The following is a 15,058-nucleotide window of genomic DNA, read 5'->3' on the forward strand; positions in this document are numbered from 1 at the left end:
ATCCAAACCAATCCAAACCAATTCAAACCAATTCAAACCAATCCAAACCCAATCCAAACCAATCCAAACCAATCCAAACCAATCCAAACCAACACAAACCAATACAAACCAATCCAAATCTAATCCAAATCTAATCCAAAACAAAACCAAATCCAATCCAAATCTAATTCAATTCCAATCCAAACCAACCAAATCCATTCCAAACCATTCCAAACCAACCAAACCAATCCAAACCAATCCAAACCAATCCAAACCAATCCAAACCAATCCAAACCAATTTAATCCAATTCAAACCAACCAAACCAACCAAATCCAATCCAAATCCAATCCAAATCCAATCCAAATCCAATCCAAATCCAATCCAAATCCAATCCAAATCCATTCCAAATCCAATCCAATTCAAATTCAAATCCAATCCAAATCCAATCTTAATCTAATCAAAATCCAATCCAAATCCAGTCCACATCCAATCCAACCCAAATCCAGTTCAAATCCAATTCAAATCCAATCCAAATCCAATACAAATCCAATCCAAATCCAATCCAAATCTAATCCAAAACAAAACCAAATCCAATCCAAATCCAATTCAAATCTAATCCAATAAATCCAAAAATCCAATCAAAATCCAACCCAAATCCAATCCAAATCCAATTCAAATCCATTCCAAATCCAATCCCAATCCAATCCAAATCCAAACCAAATGCAATTCAAAATCATTTCAAATCCAATTCAAATCCAATCCAAATCCAATCCAAATCCAATCAGAATCCAATTCTAATCCAATACAAATCCAATTCTAATCCAATCCAAATCCAATCCAAATCTAATTCAAATATAATCCAAATCCAATCCAAATCCAATCCAAATCCAATTCTAATCCATTCCAAATCCAATCGAAATCCAAACCAAATGCAATTCAAAATCATTTCAAATCCAATTCAAAACCAATCCAAATCCAATCCAAATCCAATTCAAATCCAATACAAATCCAATCCAAATCCAATCCAAATCCAATCCAAATCCAATCTAAATCCATTCCAAAGCCAATCCAAATCCAATCCAAATCCAATCCAAATCCAATCCAAATCCAATCCAAATCCAAACCAAATCCTATGTCAATCCAATTCAAATCAAATTTCATTCCAATCCAAATCCAATCCAAATCCAATGCAAATCCAATCCAAATCGAATCCAAATCCAAACCAAATCCAATTCAAACCCAATCCAAATCCAATTTTATGCCAATCAAAAATCAAATCCAATCCAAAGCCAAACCAAATCCAATCCAAATTCAATCCAATCCAAATTTAATACAAATCCAATCCAAATCTAGTCCAAACCCAATCCATAGCCAGCCTCAACCAAATCCGAATTCAATACAAATCCAATCCAAATACAATTGCATTCCAATCCAAATCCAATTCAAAACAATCCAAATCTAATCCATATCCAATACATATTCAACCCAATTAAAAATCAATCAAAATCCAATCTGTGTCCAGTCCAAATCCAATCGAAATCCAATCCAACTCCAATATAAATACAATTTAAATCCAAATACAATCGAAATCCAATCCAAATCCAATCCAAGTCTAATTCAAATCCAAACCAAATCCTATTCAAATCTATTTCAAAACCAATCTTAATCCGAACCAAATGCGGTCTAAATCCAATCCAATTCCAACGACTATTCAATCCAAATCCAATTAAAATCCATTCCAAATACAATACAAGTCCGATCCAAATATAAACCAAGACATCCTCCATCCTCCGTTCACAGTACATCGCTCAACTCACCATCACGAGGACTGCGCGTTTTTTATCAAAACACCCGAGGACTTTTGACCAAACTTGACGATGTTTTCCTCGCCGTACTCGATGGTGAATATGATGTTTATGTGCTTACCGAGACCTGGCTCGACGAGAGGATTTATTCAGCTCAACTGTTTGGGGATTCCTTCAACGTGTACCGAGTCGACCGAAGCTCTGCCAACAGTAATCGCTCACGCGGCGGCGGTGTCTTAATTGCTGTTTCAAATGTACTTGCTACCTGTCAAATTGCTATTGGGCAATTCACCTCAATAGAAGCTGTTTGGGTGAAAGTGAGTCTTACTACACAAAACGTTTTCATTGGTGCACTGTATATCCCTCCTGACAGACGTCACGATTGTAACATAATGCAACAGCACTTAGGTGCAATTGAATACGCATCTTCTTTGACTGACCTGATGGATGTACTTCTTCTACTTGGAGATTTCAATCAACCTGGTCTTATTTGGTCACCCTCTGGCCACCGGTTTGCGTTTCTTGATTCAGAAAATTCGACGACTACTCCTGCCAGCCGCCTTCTCATCGATGGAACTGCTTTTCTTGGATTAAGCCAGATTAATTTGATACCAAATTTCCAATCACACTTCCTTGATTTGGTGTTTGTGAGCGAAAATTTAATTCCTGACTGTACGGTCATCGAGGCATCGGATCCCATCGTTCCTCTTGATAATCATCATCCTGCTCTAGACATTACTATTGCAAATAGCTGTCATGTTAGCTTTGACGATAGCTCAGATGTCGATGGCTTGAATTTCCGCAAGACTGATTTCCAATCACTCCGACGCAGTTTGTCCTGATTCGACTGGAGCGCATTGAAAGACTTAGACATCGACTTAGCAGTTAACCGTTTCAACTGTTTTCTACAGGACTGTGTACCTGCATCCGTACCGAAGCGCCAACCTCCAAGAAAACCACCATGGACGAACGCTACTCTACGCAATCTAAAACGGGCACGCGCTAGAGCTCTTCGCGCTCTTGCTAATCGTCATTGTACTATAACTAAAAGGAACTTTTCAATTGCCAGCAATTGTTATCGCCGCTATAACATGCAACTTTACAAGCAGTATGTGTGTCGTATGCAGCAGAATCTTCGGCGCAATCCCAAGAGGTTTTGGTCGTTTGTTAATACTAAGAGGAATGAAATCGGTCTACCGTCAAGATTATTCCTTGACGACAACGTTGCATTGAATGCTGAGGACAAATGCAACCTTTTGCTAAGCACTTCTCGTCCGTCTTCGCAGTAGCTTCGCCGTCTCAAGCTGACATTTTGGGTGCATTAAGTGATGTACCTGACGGCGCTTTCGGCATCGACCTTTTCACGTTGAGACTCATATGGTTGTTTCGGCTATTAGTAGAATCAAATCATCATTCTCTGCTGGTCCTAGCGTAATTCCTTCGGCAGTGTTAAAAAATGCTTCGATATTTTGGCCACCCTCTGCGCATACTATTCAACTTATAACTTCGTCATCAAAAATTTCCTACTCAATGGAAATGCTCCACCATGTTTCCGTATTTAAAAAGGAGACAAAAGTGACGTAAGAAACTATCGGGGCATTACATCACTCGGAGTTGAATCGAAAGTGTTCGAGTCGCTGATCTATGAGAGATTGTTCGCTGCATGCAAGAATTATATCAGCCCATGCCAACACGGATTCTTTCCTGGTCGATCTGTGGAAACGAACCTTGTAAGCTTCACTTCGTTTTGCATGGACAACATGTGCAAAAAGTTTCAAGTTGATGCCGTGTACACAGATCTCAAATCAGCGTTTGATAAAGTCAATCACGACATACTGCTGGCAAAATTAGAAAAACTCGGATGCTCTGCAACATTCTGCAACTGGCTACGTTCCTACCTAGTGCAACGCCAAGTAACCGTAAATATAGGAAACCACTCATCTCGTTGTTTTTCGAATGGCTCCGGAGTCCCCCAAGGAAGCACGCTTGGTCCATTGCTGTTTTCGCTTTTCGTGAATGATGTTACCTTCATCCTGCAGCGTGGAGGACTGCTGTTGTTTGCGGACGATCTTAAAATTTACCTTGTTGTTCGAAACCTGGCGGACTGCCTAGAATTGCAAAAACGTTTAGATATCTTCAATGATTGGTGTGATCGAAACATGATGGTTCTTGCCATCGCTAAATGCAACGTGATAAGCTTTCGTCGCACTGTAGATACCATGATCTTCGATTATAATATTGCAGGTACTACTCTACAACGTGTCGACCATATAAAAGACCTCGGTGTCATATTGGATGATAGGTTAACCTACAATCGTCACTTATCTACTACTATTGACAAAGCGAATCGCCAGCTCGGATTCATGTTCAAAATTTCCAGTGAATTTCGAGATCCTTTGTGTTTCAAAGCACTCTACTGCTCATTAGTGCGGTCTCATTTGGAATTTGCTTCAGTTGTTTGGAATCCTTATCAAGCCGTATGGACGGCTCGTTTGGAAGCTGTCCAGCATAAGTTCGTCCGCTACGCACTACGCCATCTCCCTTGGAGGGACTCGCTCAATCTTCCACCATACGCTGATCGTTGTCGCTTACTAGGACTGGATACTCTTGGCAAGCGGAGGAATGTGGCTCAAGCAGTTTTCATCGCTAAATTATTGCTCTCTGAATACGATGTGCCAGATTTGTTGACAAAGATACAACTTTACGCACCCTCTCGTACACTCCGGCCTAGAGATTTATTGTATGAAGCAGTTCAAAGCACGAACTATGCCGCCAACAGCTGCTTCGTCGCTATGATTCGTCGCTTCAACGAAGGAGCCATTTATTTCGACTTCAACAACAACGCATCTAGATTTCGGTATTGTTTGACAAGATATTTTAATGACTGACAATGTTCCAAATAGTAATTAAGTTTTCATGTAGACCATACAGTCAGATGAAATATAAATAAATAAATAAATAAATAAATGAATCCTGATTTTTTTTGCTAAATCTAATATCGTGGTCAAATTTTCAACTTTGCTCAAATTTGTACGTCACGAGACCCCCATCCCCCTATAGGCGTGACGTACTTCTAAAACATTAATTAATTTATTTTTTTATATAAAAAACGGGCCTCATTGTTTCCGAGGAGGATCGATTATACCAAAAAATGTGAAATCAGAGAAATCCCATTTCGGATTTACATGAAATTGCTAGAACTGAAACAGTGGTAGATAAAAAGCAAATTTGTCAATAGTCATATAATAAAATAAAACAACTAATTTTAGAGTCTCAACTCTGCTACCAATCATCGTAATTAACCCAGCAAGGTGTTGTACAATTTGTGACTCTATCATCGACCATTCACTGTTAGTGCTATTACCCACGGTGGCGTACCACGGATGGCAAATTTCTCAACGTACCACACCATTCCAAAGAAAAATATGTCAACTATTTTACTGCTTTGACGATGAAATACCCATAATCCTTTCAAGCTCAGAACCTCATTCCAGGCATTGCAATTTTAGTAAATATTTTCATATGACTAGTGCCTCACGCATCGACGAAACTGAATGCACATTGCACACAGATATTCTTCGCCAAATTGTCCTTTTTAACTTGGACTGCAATTTACTAAAAATCATAATAAAATAGATCCCTCATGGAAAAGGAAAATAAATATAATGTTACACAGAATGGTAGGAACAACTTGTAATTGAATAGAATTTCAAATGCATTACAAAACATCAAGGAAAGACATCACTGTACAAAGAGGTTTGAGCACTTTGTTAGATAATTTGATGTTTTTTGTCTAATCGACGTTTATTCTTGGAATTCCCAGATAGTTTTTCGTACATCGTACCATGGGACATCCATGTCGAGAACAGTACACAGTGATTACGATTTCATGCGTTCTGCCATACGTACATTAACGATGCTACCTTCGCAACTCCGCCGCGCAGGTGATTGGCGTGCCACTGACGACGATGATGACGACAACGGCGACGTAGAGCTCAAGGATGGGGATGCTGCCAACCCATTAGCATCGGACGCGGGCTGGTCGGCAGGTGGCATCGAAGCGAGCGATTTATGACGGAACGCCGCAGCCACGGCGTTCTGAACCGTGGGGTCGATCGAACGGTTGAATTTCTTCTTCCGACAACAATAGTCACGACACGACGTGTGTATTTTTCTGGAAACAAAATAGGAAAAGATGATCGATCAGAAATGTGTATGTCCACCACAATGGATGTGTAAAATCATAATGATGGCCATATATGAGGTAATAGTTTGACTTTATCTTCACGGTGTATCATTTAAAATAATAATCACGGTAATAATGTGGTGGCATTTAACCGTTGTCGACCGTTCATGAACCATTATATAATTATAACTGACGGGCCTCTACACATGGTTGGGAGTGGAGAGTGATGACACGAAACATAACTCCATTGCATTTAACACGGCTGTCAAGGGATGAAAGTTGTTCTACAGTTCCACACCGGAATGATCCACAACAAAGAGTAGTGATGGATGTGATGCTTACATGCAACGAGTCATTTTCCTGTCACCATTAGCACCTCGCATTGTCATTACGAATCAGCGGAGAACTTTCCACATCTGCTGGTGTGACAGTGTTATTATTTGAAAAATAATAAACATTCATTTTAATAACAGCACGTAACTTTTCACTAAAAATTCTGGAAAATGCTTCAGATAATTTTCAATACTTGATGTTTTTCGATATAAATGTGGTATCATATTGATTTGAAACATGCACACACTTTAAATATCATTACAGTGTTATACCGCAGGCTTCGCAGCAAGTTACCTTCCTATAGTTACTGGTCATCATATCTGACAAACGATTCGATCATGTTTATATTATTGTTTGTATTTCATTAAACTCCTGTATGAAGGGCCAAAAATTGGTTGGAATAGTTTCATAAGCAGAGACACTTATGCGAAATCCACGAGATGAGTAAAGAATCTCCTTCCAGAAGAAAGATTGTACAATTAATAATACAATCGTTTCCCAGATTGACTCACTAGATGAGGAGAAGATTCCCTCCTTTATTCACGAAATGTCTTTTTTTTTCACGAAAGTAACGGAAATTTGCAATCAGACACCTGGAGAGGCGTACCCAGGTAGTGTGAGGATGGGATCATCACTCCGATACACAGGAACCAACTTCTTCCTCTCCAGTCATTCCCCTGCTCACAATTAAGCAATACTTCGGGGATGACCATTGGGCATTACGCCCCCTATATGACGTACACAAATGCACGTATGCACCAACACTCTCCTACTTATGTTGCTCGAGTGATAGCAAACGAAACTACGGATACCCTGCAGGAAGTACCCCATGCTGCCATCTCACAACACAGACAGTCCTCATTCAGTATGGTGATCATCCTGTCCTGCAATAGGTTGGCACCACTTGTTTACCAAACCAAGCGGCTACCTTCTACCAAAGCTGTGGCACCACCAACGAGCTGGGAACCGGCTTCATAGTGCTGGGAAAGATGCGCCAACGCGTGATTGGGTGGCAGCCAATCAATGCAAGGATGTCCAAGCTGAGGATAAAAGGCCGCTTCTACAACTATAATATCAACTTTATCGCTCACCAATGGAAACCAACTGAGTGAGGCAAATCACTTGGTAACCACAATGAGTGTTGTTACCACACGCTGATAGAAAAATCTCTCCAGACATTAGGAAAATTAAGTCCGCTTTGAGAATGGAACTCTGATACATTGCATGGGAGGCTTTGATACTTTCTCTCCTCCATCCCAGCAACTTGAAAGCAGAGTGAATAAAGCAGAACACCTGATGTATTTTAGTTTTATTCTAGTAGAGCAAGCGTAGTCGTAGCTTCCCTGGATACCATACCAAGTTTGGCTTGGCGAACTCTGTTGCTCGTTGTTTACGCTCATAATCGTTGTTTGGTATCCATCTGAGCAAGGCTGTTCACTCACTGGCATAGGATGCTATGATTGAACTAGATCAATGCTCGTCCGCTTCACTCACGCTTTCAATGCCTGAAGCAGACATACGATGGATGCCCACTGCGGGACGTCAAAATCGTCATCGGTGACATGAACGCTCAGGTAGAAAGAGAGGAAATGTATAGACCGGTCATCGAACCGGATAGTCTGCATACCGTATCGAACGACAACGGCCAACGATGCATAAACTTTGCAGCCTCCCGCGTAATGGTAGTCCGAAGCACATTCTTCCCCCGCAAGAATATCCACAAGGCCACATGGCAATCACCTAATCAAGTAACGGAAAACCAAATCGAACACGTTCTAATCGACCTTAAATTATTCTCCGACATCACGAAAGTACGCACTTACCGCAGTGCGAATATTGAATCCGACTTCTACCTCGTTGCAGTATGCCTCGCTCTCACTCTCGACGGTCTACAACGCGCGTCAGAGTCAACCGCCGCGGCTTAACATTGGGCGGCTACAAGACGGTAGACTAGCCCAAGACTACTCGCAGCAGCTGGAAGTGTCACTCCCAACGGAAGAGCAGCTAGGCGCAGCATCTCTTGAAGATGACTGGAGAGATATTCGTTCCGCCATTGAAGCACCGCAGCCGCTGCACTAAGCACAGTGGTCCCAGATCAGAGAAACGACTGGTATGACGGCGAATGTGAGCAGTTAGTTGAGGAGAAGAATGCAGCGAGATTGCTGCAACACCAAACGAGGGCGAACGAGGCACGATACAAACGGGCGCGGAACAGACAAAACTCGATTTTTCGGAGGAAAAAGCGCCAGCAGGAAGATCGAGACCGTGAAGAGACGGAGGTACTGTACCGCGCTAATAACGCACGAAAGATCTATGAGAAGTTGAACCGCTCACGTAAGGGCCACGTGCCACAGCCCGATATATGTAAGGACATAAACGGGAACCTTCTTACGAACGAGCGTGAGGTGATCCAAAGGTGGTGGCAGCACTACGAAGAGCACCTGAATGGCGATATGGCAGACAACGGTGGCGGTATGGTAATGAACCTAGGAGCACGCGCGCAGGACATGCGACTTCCGGCTCCGAATCTCCAGGAAATCCATAAGGAGATCGGCCGGCTGAGAAACAACAAAGCCCCTGGAATGTACCAACTACCAGGAGGGCTGTTTAAACACGGTGGTAAGGGACTGGCTAGAGCGCTGCACTGGGTGATTACCAAGGTTTGAAAGGATGAGGTTCTGCCGCATTAGTGGATGGAAGGTGTCGTGTGTCCCATCTACAAAAAGGGCGATAAGCTGGATTGTAGCAACTACCGCGCAATCATATCGGGACCAGCTAGCTATGGCAACTAATGCACAAAAACGGATTTTCGGATAAACTGATACGGTTGATCAAGGCGACGATGGATCGGGTGATGTGCGTAATTCGAGTTTCAGGGGCATTCTCGAGTCCCTTCGAAACGCACAGAGGGATACGGCAAGATGATGGTCTTTCGTGTCTGCTATTCAACATCGACATTGCTATTCAACATTCTATTCAACATTGCTATTCAACATTCAACATCAACATACATTCAAATCGAAGGGCAGGGATTGACACGAGTGGTACGATTTTAGCGAAGTCCGCCCAGTTATTTGGTTTCGCCGACGACATTGATATCATGGCACGTAACTTTGAGAGGATTGATGAAGCCTACATCAGACTGAAATCGAAGCTAAACGGATTGGACTAGCCATCAACACGTCGAACACGAAGTACATGATAGGAAGAGGCTCAAGAGAGGTCAATGTAAGCCACCCACCACGAATTTCTATCGGTGGTGACGAAATCGGGGTGGTTGACGAATTCGTGTACTTGGGCTCACTGGTGACCTCCGATAACGATACCAGCTGAGAAATTCGGAGACGCATCATGGCAGGAAATCGTACGAACTTTGGACTCCGCAAAACGCTCCGATCGAATAGAGTTTGCCGTCGTACCAAACTGACCATCTGCAAAACGCTTATTAGACCGGTAGGTCTCTACGGACACGAGACCTGGACAATGCTCATGGAGGACCAACGCGCACTGAGAGTTTTTGAAGGGAAAGTGTTGCGTACCATCTATGGTGGGGTGCAGATGGCGGACGGTACGTGGAGGAAGCGAATGAACCACGAGTTGCATGAGCTGCTGGGAGAACCATCCTTCGTTCACACCGCGAAAATCGGAAGACTGTGGTGGGCCGGGCACGTAGCCAGAATGTCGGACAGTAATCCGGTGAAAATGATTCTCGACAACGATCCGACGGGAACAAGAAGGCGAGGTGCACAGCGGGCAAGGCGGATCGATCAGGTGGAGGACGATTTGCGGACCCTCCGCAGACTGCGTGTTTGGCGGAGCGCATGTATGTATTGCACAGGCCACTCCGGCCTTAGTCTGGCAATAAATAAAAACTCAAAGGTGCAGCCCAATCGGGTTGTACGCAAAAGTGACGTAGTACTACGTAGCTATACGAAATGAATGGTATTTGTCCTCATAGTTTGTGTTTCTCTATCAACATTGATATTTCACTCTTCCTAAAATCTCAGTATAAGCTCTTCTTTCCTCATCAAAGATTGATGGCACTGATAAGAGCCGTTTGTTTAAGTAGGTGCCACCGAAACAGTCCATTTTCGCAATTAACTCTTTCTTTCCATAAAATACTGGTCCTGAGAAGAACCAACTTTCTTTTCCCAATGCGCCTTTCCCATAACTAACTGCATCCAAACGCTTGTCGGCACCTTGCGTTGAAACTGTTCGACCACCACCACTCGATGATTTTTCGCTAAGCTCCACCATTTGGAATAAATTTTCAGCATTGCCACTGCCAACCTTGCCTTCGTGCTGCTGTGTCCACTCCGCTGCATCAAATTTTGTCTAACCGCTCTTTGCGAAATCCCGATCAAAATGGCTTGCGCGCAGCTTTCCTATGTCTAATGAAGTAGAGAGCACGTTCGGAGAATAACAAATTGGCAATTTCTTCTAAAAATGTTGTCTCTGAGGGGGAGGTTTATGTCTATGGTTAAGATAGTTTCGATGGCGTCTTCATCGATTTTATACAAAAGCCACAATTTTATACAGAAGAAGGTTGATCAGACTACACCCGATTCTTTTTTTACAGGGAGGATGCGTTCCGTGTAAAAACAGTTTTCAGTTCAAAATTTGAAAATCCGTGTAAAAAAACTTTGCAACTTTGCAAAAATTTTGTATGTGATTTTTTTACACGGCCGCGCTGCATCAAATTTTGCCGAATCGCTCTTTGCGGAATCCCGATCAAAATGGCCCACGCTTTTTTTTTTAATATGTCTTTTTTCAGGCACTTATCCTTAACCGATTGAAAATTGGCCAGATCGAACTATGGGCTCGTTAGTTATGACCAAAATACTATTTTTATAATGCACGAGAAAGGTTTCATCACCGCTAGGTGGATTAATCAGGGTTTTTTTTATTTTTGTTTTTCAGTTTGATTTTTTTTTGTTTTTGATTACGTTGTACATTTTTTACCTTTTCTGGCATCTGGTTTGGGATTTAAATTTCAAATGTTCTTATCCTACCTAACTACACTAACTAACCTAAAATTGCCAGGATAGCGCACTGGCGTTTCGTTTATCCGCTCAATCTTCTAGATGCCGTTCTCGATTACAAACATGCCCAGTGACACGATCTGGTCCATGCGGGTTTTGCAGCTACGCAATCGAGCTACCAGTTGATTGAACATGGGAAGCAGTTGTTTTCAAGGGCCTCATACGCCTGTCACTGGCAAACAAAGCTCGTGTACTCTGCATCGAAGCTTAGAACCACTGTTAGGGCGCAATCGTTAATGCGAACATTTTTATATTCGGTTAGTTCAGCGGTTCTCAACCTTTTTCTCGAGAGGTACCCCTTCGAACTTCTCAATTCGTTGAGGTACCCCCTTTTACAGTATAAATAAAAATAAGCGTAACTCATAAGATACATGAAAAAGAGTCCTGAAAACTATCGAGTCTTTTGAAAGGAGATTTCAGAGACTTTTGGAGAAAGGCTTCTGAGCTTTCTGAAAGGAGGTTTCTGAGCCTCTTGACAGGGGGTTTCCAAGCCTCTGGAAAGGAGGCTTCCGTGCCTCTTGGAAGGAGGCGTCCGAGCCTCTTGGAAAAAGGCTTTTCCATCCTCTGGAAGGAGGCTTCCGAGCCTTTCGAAAGGAGGCTTCCGAGCCTCTCGAAAGGAGGCTTCCGAGCCTCTCGAAAGGAGGCTTTCGAGCCTCTCGAAAGGAGGCTTTCGAGCCTCTCGAAAGGAGGCTTTCGAGCCTCTCGAAAGGAGGCTTTCGAGCCTCTCGAAAGGAGGCTTTCGAGCCTCTCGAAAGGAGGCTTTCGAGTTTCTCGAAAGGAGGCTTGAGCCTCTCGAAAGGAGGCTGGGCCTCTAGAAAGGAGGCTTCTGAGCCTCTTGAAAGGAGGCTTCTGAGCCTCTTGAAAGGAGGCTTCTGAGCCTCTTGAAAGGAGACTTCTGAGCCTCTTGAAAGGAGGCTTCTGAGCCTCTTGAAAGGAGGCTTCTGAGCCTCTTGAAAGGAGGCTTCTGAGCCTCTAGAAAGGAGGCTCTGAGCCTCTTGAAAGGAGGCCTGAGCCTCTTGAAAGGAGGCTCTGAGCCTCTTGAAAGGAGGCTTCTGGAGCCTCTTGAAAGGAGGCTTCCGACCATCTTGAAAGGAGGCTTCCTGAGCCTCTTGAAAGGAGGTTACCAAGCCTTTTGAAAGGAGGCTCTGAGCCTCTTGAAAGGAGGCTTCTGAGCCTCTTGAAAGGAGGCTCTGAGCCTCTTGAAAGGAGGCCTGAGCCTCTTGAAAGGAGGCTTCTGAGCCTCTGAAAGGAGGCTTCTGAGCCTCTTGAAAGGAGGCTTCTGAGCCTCTTGCAAGGAGGCTTCTGAGCCTCTTGCAAGGAGGCTTCTGAGCCTCTTGCAAGGAGGCTCTGAGCCTCTTGCAAGGAGGCTTCCTGAGCCTCTTGCAAGGAGGCTTCTGAGCCTCTTGAAAGGAGGCCTGAGCCTCTTGAAAGGAGGCCTGAGCCTCTTGAAAGGAGGCCTGAGCCTCTTGAAAGGAGGCTTGAGCCTCTTGCAAGGAGGCTTCTGAGCCTCTTGCAAGGAGGCTTCTGAGCCTCTTGCAAGGAGGCTTCTGAGCCTCTTGCAAGGAGGCTTCTGAGCCTCTTGCAAGGAGGCCTGAGCCTCTTGCAAGGAGGCTTCTGAGCCTCTTGCAAGGAGGCTCTGAGCCTCTTGAAAGGAGGCTCTGAGCCTCTTGAAAGGAGGCTCTGAGCCTCTTGAAAGGAGGCCTGAGCCTCTTGAAAGGAGGCTTCTGAGCCTCTTGAAAGGAGGCTTCTGAGCCTCTTGAAAGGAGGCTTCTGAGCCTCTTGAAAGGAGGCTTCTGAGCCTCTTGAAAGGAGGCTTCTGAGCCTCTTGAAAGGAGGCTCTGAGCCTCTTGAAAGGAGGCCTGAGCCTCTTGAAAGGAGGCTTCTGAGCCTCTTGAAAGGAGGCTCTGAGCCTCTTGAAAGGAGGCTTCCTGAGCCTCTTGAAAGGAGGCTTCCTGAGCCTCTTGAAAGGAGGCTTCTGAGTCTCTTGAAAGGAGGCTTCTGAGCCTCTTGAAAGGAGGCTCTGAGCCTCTTGAAAGGAGGCCTGAGCCTCTTGAAAGGAGGCTCTGAGCCTCGTGAAGGAGGCCTGAGCCTCTTGAAATGAGGCCTGAGCCTCTTGAAAGGAGGCTCTGAGCCTCTTGAAAAGAGGCCTGAGCCTTTTGAAATGAGGCCTGAGCCTCTTGAAAAAGGCTTCCTGAGTCTCTTGAAAGGAGGCTTCTGAGCTCTTGAAAGGAGGCTTCCTGAGCCTCTTTAAAGGAGGCTTCTGAGCCTCTTGAAAGGAGGCTTCTGAGCCTCTTGAAAGGAGGCTTCTGAGCCTTTTGAAAGGAGGCTTCTGAGCCTCTTGAAAGGAGGCTTCTGAGCCTCTTGAAAGAAGGCTTCTGAGCCTCTTGAAAGGAGGCTTCCGAGCCTCTTGAAAGGAGGCTTCCGAGCCTCTTGAAAGGAGGCTTCCGAGCCTCTTGAAAGGAGGCTTCCGAGCCTCTTGAAAGGAGGCTTCCAAGCCTCTTGAAAGGAGGCTTCCAAGCCTCTTGAAAGGAGGCTTCCGAGCCTTTTGAAAGTAGGCTTACGTGCCTTTTGAAATTTAAATTCGAGATTTCAATTCAGAAACATATTCTTAATATATTATTCAACATTTTGTTTCGATCAGGTAGATTGTATCTGAAGATTTTTTTAAATTTTTGTCCCAGAGCCCTTCATACACTGTGCGGGTTGTGGTTGGTAGGATTCAATAGGCTTCGATTTACAGATCGTCGTGCATATTATGTATGATACAAAGTTTTGAAATAAAAAATTATACAATTATCAAAAATTCACCAATATTTTTTTCTTAACTTTTTTAATAACTTAATAATTTTAATAACCGCCATTACGCATTTTTGCCCGAGGTACCCCCTGTGGTCAGCGAAGGTACCCCCAGGGGTACATGTACCCCAGGTTGAGAACCGCTGGGTTAGTTACTGCAAATAAATTCTTTTTCGAGTCCCTTTAATCAAGCAGGTATCTCAAGCATACCACATCGTCATATTGCTACATGATTGAGTGTTTAATTTTGATAAAATATCGAAAACAAAAGTGTGCATAAAAATTCCCTCGCCATAACAAAAAGGTGGTAGAGAATTAACACTGTTGTTTACATTTTAGAACCAGCACATGTCGGGGTAGGGATTCAGTGCTCCGCCTTCTCCCCCTGGTTGTTTTGGAGTGTACAGTGGGGGCGCGTCCTCAGTGGGTGCGGGCTTTGATTCGTTATTCTGTCGTAATCCAGCACGACATACAAAAAACAAGGCAGGCTCATCACGTATGTAAACAATCAGTTTGAATGTAAACATGTGACGTCACTGCTATCTTCGCACAAGCCGGACCGAGACGATGCTCTACGGTCGCAGCATGCTTACTTTTGTACTCCAACATGTGGCGATAAAATATGCGTCACGTTCGAAGTGTCATTTTTCTAACGAGCCTACCTTGTTTTCTGTATACCGTGGTAATCCAGGAGGAACAGCTGGCCATGAGTTGACCGGTTGTGATATTTTTGTTGGTATTGTGTGCCGTCCCAAATAGCAGACGCAACATCTTCCAAAAATCACTTTGTTTCTATTCAGTTTCATTAAAGGCAGTGGAAAAACATCAACGCACGAAAAAGTTGCATCAAGATGTCAAAAACATTCGAGTTGTGATCAATGTTTCATTAACATTGCAATGCAGTACTCGTTTGACA

At 43.7% G+C, this 15,058-nt stretch overlaps 1 protein-coding gene across 18 annotated transcripts in view; it reads right to left on the minus strand.

Moving 5' to 3' along the window:
• LOC134219839 (uncharacterized) overlaps nt 1-15,058 on the minus strand; it is a 235,905-nt gene that overhangs the window by 74,573 nt on the left and 146,274 nt on the right. For all 18 annotated transcript variants that reach the window (XM_062698716.1, XM_062698720.1, XM_062698715.1 and 15 more), the window contains one exon: nt 5,695-5,959. In XM_062698716.1, coding sequence (XP_062554700.1) covers nt 5,695-5,959 — 265 coding nt within the window. The remainder of the gene's footprint in view (nt 1-5,694; nt 5,960-15,058) is intronic.

Source organism: Armigeres subalbatus, chromosome 3, assembly GCF_024139115.2.
Source record: "Armigeres subalbatus isolate Guangzhou_Male chromosome 3, GZ_Asu_2, whole genome shotgun sequence".
Lineage (NCBI taxonomy): Eukaryota > Metazoa > Arthropoda > Insecta > Diptera > Culicidae > Armigeres > Armigeres subalbatus.